This window comes from Mustelus asterias, chromosome 1 (assembly GCF_964213995.1).
Source record: "Mustelus asterias chromosome 1, sMusAst1.hap1.1, whole genome shotgun sequence".
NCBI classification, from domain to species: domain Eukaryota; kingdom Metazoa; phylum Chordata; class Chondrichthyes; order Carcharhiniformes; family Triakidae; genus Mustelus; species Mustelus asterias.
Window position 1 is genome coordinate 29,586,099 of NC_135801.1, and position 14,228 is coordinate 29,600,326.

Below are 14,228 nucleotides of genomic sequence, written 5' to 3' on the forward strand. Positions count from 1 at the left end.
GAGAATAGTGTGTATTTGATTATCATGAGTTAGAGTTCCTGCTTTATGTAGTGGAAGATATCATCAAATTAGTTCATGCCATCTAATCCATCTCATTCATTCTCTCTGTGCTGCATTACAAGGTGATGAAACATGTACTTACTGCTTGGCTGAAGACAACATCTCTCCTCTGATGCAGTGCCAGGGCCTGAGGTATATTGGAACCACAATCTTGAAGAAGAACAAATACCATGGCTTTCTTTGCTCTGTCAATCACTTCCTTGACACAGTCCTTTAAAGTAACTACCAGAGGGTACAGTCCTTCATACCAGTCATCTTACAAAATAAATCCAGCACAGTGTTAACAAACCATGGTTTAGGAATACCGCTCTGTTCTTACATAAATAAATGCAAGACAATTGTAAAATAGCAGAAATACAGTAAAACGCTGGCTTATTTTAAGATAATCATCCTGTCCAGCTATTTTCCTCACATTTAAATTATACCACCAACTAAATGATAAAAAAATCTCAGTTACATTAATTTCACAGAATTATTTTTGGTGGACTTATTAAAACTTAAATCCTCTGGAAAATAAAAGTTTTCAGCAGTGATGTTGTTTGCCAAAACAAATAAGGGGTGAGTTATAGCCAATCCCATATTAAGTGGTTTAGGTAATGTTCTAAACTAAATTTAACTTGAGCAGTTTATAGAACCGGAGAAATACAGGAACTCACAGCACAGATAGAGGCAGGTCACCCTATTGTTTTGCACCTAGTCTTGGCGAGAGGATTTTAGATTTAATTCCAATCTCCTGTGCTTTCCCCCACAGCCATCAGTTTCAACTATTCATCAAACTTTCCCTCAAGAGATGCAATAGTCTCAGCTGCTTCCATCAACTTGCTATGAAAATAAATTTATCCCAATTGTTTTCAGTGACAATTTAAACTGATAATCCCTCATCCAGCAGGCAAAAATGGTCTTTCCTTATTCTCTCTATAAAACCCTTTATAATTTCTCTCCCCAATTCCTTTTGAAGGCCTTGGATGTATGTCACATGACACAGTGACATATTCATTTTGAACTCTTTTTTTCTAAACTGAAAACAATTTACTTTCAACAGTTATCTCTAATAACTGTTTCATTTCAGCCTCCAATAGGTCCTTAGAATAGAATGGATCTACTGTAGTTCGTTAGATGAGGGATCATCAGCTTAAATTGTCAAATTCTATTCTCATTTCCGCAATCACCTCTGAAAACTGGTGTAAAATATCCAAAATGGCTGCTGGAATTTTACCTTCCGCAATTAGATACATTTCTTTTTCCAGTATTGTTAACTCCAACTGTCCTTTTAAACTTGTTTAGTTTTAATCTCTTATTTAGTCACACGGAATTTTATTCTCTGAAGCACACTGTTTTCATTTTATTAGATTATGTTGATACCTATTGCATAAAGGGTTCCCACTGCCATGCCATCAAACTGTTCGCTAACTTTTCTGCCTAGTCAAGCATCCCTCTGATTATGCCTTTGCGAAGTCCTTTGGGATGTGTATGTGAAATGCATGACATAATTGTATGTCACTGTCCTGCCTTATTCGAGTCTCGATTCACAAAATCTTTTCACTCTTAGATTGACCCTAACTATGTTATGGTTGGAAGGCTTTCATGTTTCCAGAAATCACTCCCATGTCCCAAGAATATATGACTGAACTCCACTTGCACTAGTCCTGCAGGTTTCTTTATCATCTGTCCTTTAATTCATCAAGCATTTGGCATTGCATTAGTGCCTTGGGACATAATCCAGGGTACTTCATTTCTTATGACACTCAAAAAATATTCAATTCAACTTTCCACTTTATATTAAATGGGGTCAGGGTTTAAGGTGGGCAGTCACAGATGGGCTGCTTCCTAATGGATTTTCTTTATTGAAGTAGAGGGTGGGACATCATCGTTTGTATATGTATTATAACAAAATAAAAATATTTCAGTAAAGGTATTAAATTGTAATTACAAGTCAGAAGGGGAAAAATAATTTGCCCCTGTAAACGATGTAGATTGTGACGCATGATTAACTAGTGCCAAAGCAGGCATCACACTGATGAAGGAGCAATGCTCCGAAAGCTCGTGATTCCAAATAAGTCTTTTGGACTTCAACCTGGTGTTGTAGACTTCTTACCAAGCAGACAAAGACAGACTTTGAGTGGCCAGCTGTGATCCACTCATTCTGTTGCAATACAAGGGAATCCCAATTCCCCATTCATCAACATCACATCAACAAGTAGGAATCGATGAGCAACTAACCAGTATACAATTAAGTATTACCTTTAAGTAGCACAGATGGGAGGCTTCTGCCCGCTACTAAATGCATGTTCAGTTGTGTGTGTTTAAGGAGTGGCATGAGCCAGGGCAACTACATGCTGATTGAAGCCACAATCTGTCTACTCTACATACTTTCACTGGGTGGTCTCTGTATTAATACTAACACTCGCACCAAAATGATATCTAGCATCAGAAAGGTGCATTCACCATTTAGGACCCAAAGCACCAAAAGAACCATATTTTGCGGTCTAAATGTTTTAATGTAACAATGTGGCTTTGGTCTTCCATCTCTGCCCATTAAAGTGAAAAAGAAAACAAATCAATTGTAAATGGTAAGGTGTCACCCATCTCAAATATCTGCTAAAATAAATTGAGGAATTAAACTGTATTCCCAGTTAAAGTCGATGTAAAGTGCACAGCAGAACCTGTTTTGTATCTATCTTCCTATGGTTTGTGAGATTTGAAACCTACCAGATGCTGAGGCAGCAATTTGATCAACTGGCGAAGGCTCAAGCTCACATTCTTGCCCAGTGTTACTTTGTTCAAGCAGTCTGTCCACCATTGCAATAATACAGTTCAAACTCTTCCCCACATTCACCCACACTCTGTCCTAGAAAAAAAAATCAAGTTATATCCAGAACAAAAAACAGATTTTGTAGACTATGGCTGCACATATCCCACACGCTAGCCGTACATAACCCACACGCTAGCCGTACATAACCCACACCCTGGCCGCACATAACCCACACACTAGCCGCACATTCATAGAATTATTCATTACTGTAAACACTGCTTTAATAGAGGAACTTGCAACCTAATAGTCAGAAAACACAGGCTTAAGAAGGGATGCTTTGAGAAGAAATACAGTTAAGTCAAAAGGCTGTGGAGTTCAGTAGAGATCTACCCATCTCCAAATGGTAGGTAGAAGATTTCCTTTCTGTCAGCTCTAAGGTCTTAAATGAAACAAATCTCAAATGAATTTTAAGTTCACTTACATCTCAAAGCTACCCTGATTTGTCAGAAATTGACAATCTGACTTTGAGTAGCCACAATTGGCTGACATAGAAAATGGAAATGTTATATTGGTGTAATAGGCTGAGACTGTGACAAATTGTTCTGATAGGATATGGCCGGTTTGACTTTGTACCCAATTAACTCTATAAAAGGTGGGAATGTATGAAAGTGGGTGTAATTAATTATTCACTGCCTGCTTGTGGAAACACAAAAGCATAAATAAGAAACATGCAACAAAATACTAAGGCATGCAATTAAGAAATATTTTTGATTAATACATGTTGATGTTCATGGAAGGTAAATGCATTTTTCCAGCAGTTGCCATTATTGTAAACTGTAATAGGTGACATCTTGTTATGGGACACTGGTCAGTGTTTGCTATTATTATTCCACTGAAAGTGACAGCAATTTCAGGATTCTGCAAATGAGCGGAATAACGTGGAAATACACTCCTCCAATGGGTGTGTTGTTGAAGTCTCTCTGCTGTACAATCCCTAAACAATCAGCAAATTCCAAAACCTTCCACTTTTGCACTGTTCATGTCACTGTAAAAAGCTTGAAAAATTAATATTTTGTCACATGAGGACACAACTGGCTGTAACAGTGCAGCAATGTCATAGTTATTGTCATCAACCCTGACTAGCTCTAAAAAAGCTAATTTTATATTTGGGAAATGCCAAATTTCTCCAATATGAAAAAGCATCCACATATTTTTGTTAATATGCTTATCTTGATATTTTAACTTCTCTCTAAATTCAATCATAATCATTTATTTCTCGGTCTGAAAACATAAATTAAATAAATTTGGGGAGGTGATGGCCTGGTAGTATTATTGCTTAGACTATTAATCCAGAAACTCAGGTAATGTTCTGGGGACCCGGGTTCGATTCTCGCCATGGCAGATGGTAGAATTTGAATTCAATAAAAAAAATCTGGAATTAAGAATCTACTGATGACCATGAAACCATTGTCATAAAAACCATCTGGTTCACTAATTGGGGCGGCACGGTGGCACAGTGGTTAGCACTGCTGCCTCACAGCGCCAGGGACCCGGGTTCGGTTCCGGCCTCGGGTCACTGTCTCTGTGGAGTTTGCACATTCTCCCCGTGTCTGCGTGGGTTTCCTCCGGGTGCTCCGGCTTCCTCCCACAGTCCAAAGATGTGTAGGTTAGGTGGATTGGCCATGCTAAATTGACCCTTAGCAGGTTAAATGTGTGGGATTACGGGATAGGGCTTGGTTGGGATCGTGGTCGGTACAGACTCGATGGGTCGAATGATCTCTTTCTGTACTGTAGGGATTCTACGAAAAAAAGAAGGGTGAAGTGTTTTTAACTTCCTGGGTTACCAACTGTGAGAATACTTCAATACTCTGCTTGCCTTCATTACTGTCGTTGCATGCATGGAGATTCCCTGGTGTCAGATTTAAACTATCAGAAAAGAGCAAGTCCTGGTCACAAAGATTGCTAGGTCTATGTAGGGCAGCAGTGAATGCCATTGCTTTGCTATTGCCCACAAAATCTAGTCCTATATGATTATGAAGTATGATTATGCAGAATGATTTGAAACTACGGTAGTAGTACATGGAATTTGACTGTGTTATATATCACATATGGTATATTACCACCGTTCAGAAACGTAGGCCTTAGAATTTCCTTGTGTGGAACTGTTCTTACTGAATAATTAATTAAAGTAAGTGGATAAGAAATTATAAGCAAGATTCATGCAAAAGTTCTCTTGATATCACTTGCCCAATCTTCCTCGTCATATTCAGCATGGTGAGGTATCGAATCTTTGCTGGACCTGCGCTCATTATTTTCACACTGTTGTTCAGTGTCATCTGGATTATGGATAAGATTGGAGTGTTTTTTGTTGACGTAGCTTGGACGAGCCTTATGTAAAGCTAAGAGAGCACTTCTCAGCAACTGATCTTCAAAAGCATGTACAAACTGTTCAGTCTGTGGAAACATACATACAGTACATTAAATAACAGGTTTGGATTTTATGGTTAACAAATTTGTCTGTCTTTAACGCAGGGTAATGAAGCCATTCTTCCTTCACCAGCCAGATGATAGCTGGGACCCTTGGGCTACTCAAGGTCTTAGTATAGCTGAAGAAACGTCTGCTATCTCAACAAAGGTAGATGGTGAGAATCACGGAGAAAATAACATTGCTTATCATGAATATATAAGTTTGCTAGTCAGTTTTGTTAAAAAAAGGAACCTCCTTCCAGAAGTGGTCAACGTTCATGTGTGAGCAGAGACAATGAGCATCAGCAACCCTATGAAACATCAGGAGGCATCAAATCATGGTCTTACATACATATATCCAGTAGGAATTGCTGATCAGAAACCAGGAGCTTAACTGATTTGCTCCGTCCAAAGTAGCAAAGCTAAAATCAATTGAAACAGCTGTAAAATATCTGACCAAAAGCTGACAATCAATTCACTATTGAACTTACGTCGGGAGATACATTTTGATAACTAACTTTTAACTCTACAGGTTCAAACTTGGTGGAAGAAAATGGCCAATTTTGTTTGCAAAGTGCTGATAAATCATGGAAATGAAGGGTAGAAATTACAATTGCTATATGCCAGGCAGAGATGGGCAAACAGGAGCCGTTTTAGGTTGTATCACTCACTTCAGATTCCTTTCTCTGCTACTTTGCTGTCGATTTTTGTTATTTATTCATGGGACGTGGGCACCGTTCTTGCTGAAATAGCAGAGAGGAATTTGATGCCAGCAAGGTAAATGTTAATAAGATGGCACTGTCAATAGCAATCGTTACCCTCTGGTTGGTCAACTCGCGAGTAAAATTTCGTCCATGGAAAACATTAAGGTTGGTTTTGTTTGGCTTCACACATTGATGTGGGGTTATGTGAATAGGGTCTGGGTGGGATTGATGTAAATGAATCACAGGTTGATGTAAAATAGCAGAGTTTGTCAGCATTTTAACTCCATCAATAAATGTTGACAGTGTATTAGTTCTATGCTCCAGAGGCAAGAATATTGATTATACCAATGAAATTCAAGGATTAAGATTCTGGGACTGGCAATCTTATACTGCTGGTCCAGTCCACACAACTAATTAGCACCACTTCCTTATTATTTTCAAGGTTTATCGTCTTGTCAAAACTGATAAATTTCACATTTCTGCATTTGCATTCTAATATCACAACTTGCGTTTTCATATAAAAAGTGCTGTTCAAAGTCAATATTTAATGGGCAACTTTTAGGCCGTATTTTAATTCTTCATATATTTCAGCAAGAATGATACCCACATCCCATGAATAAATAACATGGAATTCATTACCACAGGGAGTAGATGATGCCAAAACATTGAATGTATTCAAGAGACGGCCGGATATAGCACTTGGGGTGAATGATGGATCAAAGGTTATGGGGAGAAAGCAGGATTAGGCTATTGAGATTGTGATGTGAATGGAATTGTGATGGAATCTGAAGTGAGTGATTCAAGTGCAGACACAACCTAAAGTGACTCTTGTTTACTCATCCTGGCATGTAGCAATTGTAATTTCTACCCTTAGTTTCTATTATTTATAATTGTGAGTATTTCAATATTATTCACCAATGATGGTCTTGTATTCAGTTTCCTACGTTAAAATACCACAGATCAGAGTCTAACTTATGCTGCAGCAGGGATGCAGGTCACACTGAAATAATCTTGTGTAACAGCCTGGTCTGCTCCACGTGTCACAGATTTTTGTCAAGGTGGGGGGTGAAGCCTGGCTTTTACCACAAATTCATGTGCTGCCCAAACTTTTGCTGTTAATAAGCCAAAATGCCCTCTGTCGACCCTGCCCACTCAATGTGTCATTCCTTCTATTGAAGTACTGCTAACGCATCTACTGAAAATATTTTCTCCTATCAGAAAACGGCAATCCCAAAATCACAAATCATAATTTTTGAAATCTCAATTTCAAATGATATTTCATCTATTGGGGGAAAAGAAATGGCTACAAAATTGTGCGAACCTTTGTTAGGTCATTTCTCTTCCTTATCTCCGTAAACTGGCAGGACAGCACCAAACTGCATTGCATGTCCAGTTAATTTTTGGTTCTAAAAATAGTCAAAGCGCCCATTTAATTCTCATGCTCTTCTCAGAAGGTGGTACGGTTTTATCAGTTTATAAATGAGGCTGAGGTGGAGAAAGGTAGGAGAATATGGATTTCTGATAATTACAAAAAACAGGATTAAACAAATACAATTTCATTGTCTGCTTCAATTGAAGGCAGTCAGTCAGGTAGAATTATCTAATAATGACCCAGTTTGCTCTACTCAGAGTCATAGAAGAATCCCTACAATGCGAAAGATGTCATTGGGCCCATTGAGTCTGCATTGACATCAATCCCACCCAGACCCTATTCACATAACCCCACGTATTTACCTCGTTAGTCTCCCTGACACTAAGGGGCAATTTTGCACGGTCAATCCACCTAATCTGTACATTTTTGGAGTGTGGGAGGAAGCCGGAGCACCCAGAGGAAACCCACGCAGACACGGGGAGAATATGTAAACTCCACCGAGAAGCTGGAATTGAACCCGGGTCCCTGGCGCTGTGAGGTCGCAGTGTTGAATGCTGTCCCGCCCCAAAATTACATTAAAAGAGAAATGAACGAGCATAAAGAAATACTGAACAATTTGAAAATAATTATTCTTAAGTACTGAAAAGCCATCGCAATAGCAATCATGCATTGCATCATCAACTTTACTGATCTGGATTGAAGATACCAAATGCAACTATCAAGAAGAAAAAGCTCGGACATGCTTCTCCAGCAAGCTGATCATGCTCCAATCTACAGTGAAGCATGTATAGATTCGGTGACACTCCTTTAACATTTCAACTTGATGAGAAGAATGGGAATATTTGCCAAATGCGTGGTTAAAACTCCCATTTAAAATGAATGGACAATATATAAAGAATTAAAATTGTTCAGGTTCAGTTCCTGCCATTTCTTGTTGCCTAAACCACTAGGTGGTGAAAGCGAGCAGCTTTAGTTTACCAGTATTCCACCAACAAGCAAATGAGTATCACAGCATTGTGCTTTTGTTTTGCTATCGGAGATGGACAGACAGGGTCTCTGGAGCCATTTTCGGTTCTAACAGATGTTACATTCATACAAGAAGCCAAGCAGAAAGTAAAAATGCGTGCTGTTTTCGTCAGAGCATAGAGGTGATTTGATAAACTTGTATTTAAAACAATAAAGGGATGAGATAGGTAAATAGAAATGGAACATTTCCAACAGTTGATGGGGTGTATATAAATAATTAATCCAAGAGACTTAGGACACAGAGTGGCAGGAGCCTTTTCACAAAGGGGATTGTGAGGCTCTGGATAGCACAGCCACATCTAAGAATTGAAGCAGACACCATGCGGAGATTTTTGCCTGAGGCATTCTGTGATGCACAGTGTGTCGGAGATTCATTCTGGAATTGCACTAAAAAACAGCGGGATTTGCTCCCATTTTCCCACATGCTGGGAACGTTGAATTTGTTTTTGGGAGAAGCCTGGCCAATAAGTCACAGAATTCAGCCCTTCGTGTCCATGCCAGTTCTCTGCAAGGGCAAATCCACGAGTTCCACTCTCCAGCCTTTTCCCCATAACCCTACAAATGTTCTCTCTTCAGGTGCTTATCCAACTCTATTTTGAAAGCTGTGGTTGAATCTGCCTCTACATCCTCCCAAACAGTACATCCAAATCCTAAGCATGGATACCCAAAATAAGTTTTGCTCACATCACCATTGGCTCTTTTGTATTCACCTTATACTAATGTCCTCTAATTCTTGACCCTCTGCCAATTAGGAACAATTTCTCCCCATCCACACAGAAGAAACCCCTCACAATATTGAACACCTCTCCCCTCAACCTTTCTTCTCTAAAGGAGAACAGCCCCAGCTCTTGTTTTGCATTTTGGCATGGGATGTGTGGCTAGGCCAGCATTTACTGTCCATCCCTAATTACCCTCGAGAAGGTGCTGGTGAGCTGCCTCCTTGAATTGCTGCAGTTCCTGTGGTGTAGGTACACCCGCCGTGCTGTTAGAGAAGGAGTTCCAGGATTTTGACCCAGTGACAGTGAAGAAATAGCGATATAGTTCCAAGTGAGAATGGTGTGTGGCTTGGAGGGGAAATTGCAGCTTCTCCAATCCATCCAAGTTAAGTCCCTCATCCCTGGTAAGAAAAATAGTTAGAGATATCTTCTTGGTCCTGATCCACAAACGTAACATTCTCCCCCCCCCCCCCCCACCTTTTAGAAATCTTTCACTTCCTCTATTAAAGACTGTGATGTCTTTGGAGGGGAAGTTCCATGGAGGCCAGTCAGCCTCTGGTACTGCATTACCTGATGGTCATTATGTTTTGATATTGAGTTCTAGCAGCCCATTCCCTCATGGGAGGGAGGGGTATTATAGCTGATCTAGACTATCCGGACTTAGTAGAATGCCCAGGTTCATTGATCAGAGGTTCCCTCCCTAATCACAGAAATTTTATCACAGTAATAGTCAACTCCGCAAAAAGCAAGGACCTCCCTAGTCTGTAAATTCCAGCCACACAGTGAATAAGCTAATTGATCCCAAACTAAATTGCATCGACTGCTATATAAAATTCGCTGCCAAATCAGCTTGAAGGAAAATTAGGCATTGATACTCAAAACATCAAGGTCACATCAAATGAATCATGGCAAACACAAAAAATGTAGACGGAAAAGGTGGATATTTCTCTTGATTAAGTTTTCATGAATTTACACAGAATCTGAAATCAAGCTCAAGTTTGACAAATCACAGCCCAACTTTCATTTCACCAGCAGAGATTCAGGTTTGGATCATTTGCATAATGTACCTCACTAACCATCACACCAAGTACTCGAATTAGGCTCTTGGGAATATACTGCAGCTATAAAATCCATCGACTCCACAACATAACATTAAACTATATTTAGATCCACACAACAATATTCATTCAGTACATCTTGAAAGGCTGGAGGACTGGTTTGTACATTTTCTATTGATGTGGTATTTGCTGAGTTTTAACTAAATAGAATATACAAGAATAAGTTGGGTGTCGCAACTCCTTCTGAGTTGGGTATCAAGACTGATTTGATGCTACATTTTGTGTAAGTTGATTTTTTTTTAAAGCTATTCAGTGTTTTTGTTACAATAAAATGCTTTCAAATTTTGTTAATACTGTGATAATTTACTGTCACATTTCTCATGAGGAGGGTGACTTGAGAATCATATTTCATTTAATTCTATTTTGATTAATTAGGGGCTTATAGGGTTTACTTTTTCAAAGAAAAGTCACATTTATTGTTATTCTTTTAGTGGTGGATAGTTGGAGGCTTTTTACCATGGTGGAAGTGTCAATTACAAAGGGGCACAGGTTTAAGGTGAGAGTGGGAAAGTTTAGGGGAGATGTGTGGAGGAAGTTTTTCGCAGAGAGTGGAATATCAGAGGAGGTGGTGGAAGCAGACGCATTAGCTACATTTAAGAGGCATCTGGATGGGTTCATAAATAGGGAGGGAATAGATGGATATGGACCGAGTAAGGGCAGACGGTTTCTTTTTAGTTTAGTTAGGGAATCATGATTGACACAGGCTTGGAGGGCCGAAGGGGCTGTTCCTGTGCTGTACTTTACTTTGTTCTTCGTTCTAATTTGGGCAGGATTTTACGCATTCCCATCCCACCTCCTCCACCCAAATCGGGCAAATTGATGGAAGAGTAACTGACTCTTTAATTTTTCAGTGGTGCAGCTTAATAAAGCTAATCCTTGGCATCCGTGTAACTTGATATGTTGAACATCAATAATGTAAATCAAAAATCTACAAATGAATCTGGCCAATGGAGGTAGTCAGATCCTTGGGTCCTTTTCAAAAAAAAAACTGAAAACGTAATCAGTAAAATAATAAAGTGAGAATTATGCAGCAGTGACAGGGGAGAATTTGTCCTTGCTGTGCTAATCTTCCAGGCAGAAAGTGGGGTGCAGGGGGGAGACAATGGCCTGGATTTCCCAGCCCTGTTGTGGCAGGATCCAACATGGGAGTTCCGATGACACAGCCACTGATCAGGTGAGTGACTCACCTGATCAAGGAGCAGCACTCCGAAAGCTCGTGATATCAGATAAACCTGTTGGACTTTAACCTGGGGAAAAAAATACACAAGTCTGAGGTCGTGGACCAAACGACTTGAGAACAACTTCTTCCCTGCTGCCATCAAACCTTTGAATTAAGTTGATCTTTCTCAACACCCTAGCTATGACTACATTCTGCACTTTTTCCTTCTCTATGTATGGTATGCTTTGTATAGAGCGCAAGAAACAATACTTTTCACTGTGTACTAGTACATATGACAATAATAAAATCAAATTTTAAAAATATATTAATTAGATGACCTCAGTTTCCTTTCTTCCAACAAAGTCAATTTTAAAGTAAATCTCCACAGAATTTTGATTTGAGACCAATGCCAGTTATTTACTCAATAGAATTGTTAGTATTTATTACACAGCACTTCAGATTAGTCCCGTACACAGTACCATCATCATCTCCATTGATTTCTATTCTACCCCACTTATAACGCAATCAAGTATGCAGTTTGCCTTTTTATAATCCTTCTAAATATGGTTGGATTATGTCTTACCATTTGTTCAGTCTCCACATTTAGCATTAACTGCAAACCAAGAGATTTGAATTCCACTATCTTCCTCCAAGTCTTATAATAAAGGGTCACAGGACCAATCACTGAAATACTCCACATTTATTTCTTTTACAGTTCTGAAAGTGCATTTTGATAAATACATTCTATTTTCGATGACTGGATCATTTTATTTTCTAACCTAGCACTTTATCCTCAAATGCTTAATTCTTAATAGTTGATTTGAAACCATGTTAATTGCTTTTCTAAGATCCAAGTACACAGCCAAAGTCAATTTCTTATCCATTATTGCATTAAAATCTTTTTGAAAACTCCAGAAGTTACCCAAACATAACTCCCCTTCTCAATTCCATGGTGGTTGTGTTTTATAAAGCTTTGCTTTTCCAAAGGAAAACAGTCTCTTGCATATCCCACCTTCAAAACACAAGGGCTAAGAGGGAAATTAACCTCACTCTGGATGGCCAGAGACTGAAGAATCATCCACACCCTGTTTATCTCAATATCACTTTTAACAGAACCTTTATGTACAGAGAGCACCTCATCAAGATACAAAAAAAATTAAAAACCCACAATAACATCCTCAGTTAACTGACCAATACTTCAAGGGGATCACAGGCCAGGAGCCTAATGGTCTTGCTCTTGCATAAGACTTGTGTCCCAGTATGGTATCAATTCGCTCACACCAAACTTATCGATATGCAACTCAACTCAATGTGCATTATCACTGGTATTCTTCGACCAATTAATGCCCCTCAATGGCATGGCTCCTAGTCATTGCCCCCCCACCCCACCTCTCAACATCAGGAGAGCAACTGCAAAAAGAAAGCTAGTAGGGAATGTTTACTCCAACCAGTGCTGCCCTTATTCAATTACATCCTCAGCCGACAAGCAGTATGTGTTCCCTCAGGCTACCCCGTCTGGTTAAACTCAGTGAGGAGGAGTAACAGTTAAGGACCTATGGCAGGAGGACTGGCAGGGTATTCATCCACCAGGAACCACTTTCTCATCGTAAACCCTCCTGCCTGTCCCTCTGGCTTTGATCTCCCATGGCGACACTGGACCCTTTTAACTATTCCCGAACATGGCCGAGTCTCTTTGCAGCCAACCAACATCAATGGGGTCACCACGACCATCTAGGCTGCAGGTCTGGGTGCAGTCCAAACAATAGTGACTGACATGGTTATGGAGTGTTCACTAACTAAACTTCAAGTCAGGATTAAAGAACTCCATCTAACCACTTTACAAGGTACTACTTTGCTCTGTGACTATGCACATGCTAAAAGAAGAAATAAATAACTTTCCAAATTCGTTGCCTCAATAAATGCAGTAATATTATTCTGAAGAGAAAATTCTTCTGAACCTAGTGAGCACGAAGGGTTAAGAATAAAATTTGCTAATTTCCATCTTCCTTCCTCTAAGTCTTGTATGTTTGAACCCGGCACTCTGCTGCTGTCAGTATCTATCATTTTTATAATCATTTTCATTATTATCCATTCGCCTCTCAGTCGCTGGAATTTTATCTCCAATTTGAGCAAAGCTCGATTCTCCTATTCTGTATTGACAGATGCAAATTGGCTTTAAAAACGCTGAGATCTTTATCCCTCTTGTCAATCAGGCTGGCTGGCGTGCAGGAAACCAGCAGAAATAAATTAACTATAATCTATAATTCCAAGTTTCTAGTCCACTCCACTCCAAACATGAGGCTCTGTAAATATCTGGGGTCATTGGCAGCAATGTAGCAAAAATAGGCCGGAATTCTCTGACCGCACCTGCTGGGATTCACCGATTCCGCTGGAGCGAATGGAGTTTTGGCCGAGCGCCAAATGCTCCATTCTCGTTGGCAGCGGTAATGGGGCGTACGACATCAGAGAATTCTGGCTATAGTCTACCGTGAAAGCTGTCTAACAAATACTCAGAGTGGTGAAGCAGCCAGCATGGTATCTAACTGTGATGAATGGAAAGATGAGCAAGATTAATGTTGGTACGTACAAGGTACCAATTTTTCTTTTCTCTACTACTGCTTTTAAATATGACAAGCAGGGATAGGAGAATGGAGTGGGATCGTCATTGGAAAATCCTGGCCCATTTTAGATCACGTTTGGAGGGCCGAAGGGCCCGTTCCTGTGCTCCACTGTACTTTTCTTTTTTCTAAAATCAACCAGAAATAGTGGTGGTAGCCGAAAGCGCTTGTCGAAATACAGGTAAGCGCATTCAAACTAAGCAATGATGTCATATTGTCCATCATTAGCATCCAAGC

The 14,228-nt window shown here is 39.7% G+C and overlaps 1 protein-coding gene across 3 annotated transcripts in view; it reads right to left on the reverse strand.

The window, feature by feature from the left end:
- The window catches only part of inpp4b (inositol polyphosphate-4-phosphatase type II B), a 413,442-nt gene that overhangs the window by 100,555 nt on the left and 298,659 nt on the right, over nucleotides 1–14,228 (reverse strand). For all 3 annotated transcript variants that reach the window (XM_078210873.1, XM_078210864.1, XM_078210883.1), the window contains exons 11-13: nucleotides 5,060–5,266; nucleotides 2,770–2,908; nucleotides 143–315 (exon numbers count right to left, since the gene is read on the reverse strand). In XM_078210873.1, coding sequence (XP_078066999.1) covers nucleotides 143–315; nucleotides 2,770–2,908; nucleotides 5,060–5,266 — 519 coding nt within the window. The remainder of the gene's footprint in view (nucleotides 1–142; nucleotides 316–2,769; nucleotides 2,909–5,059; nucleotides 5,267–14,228) is intronic.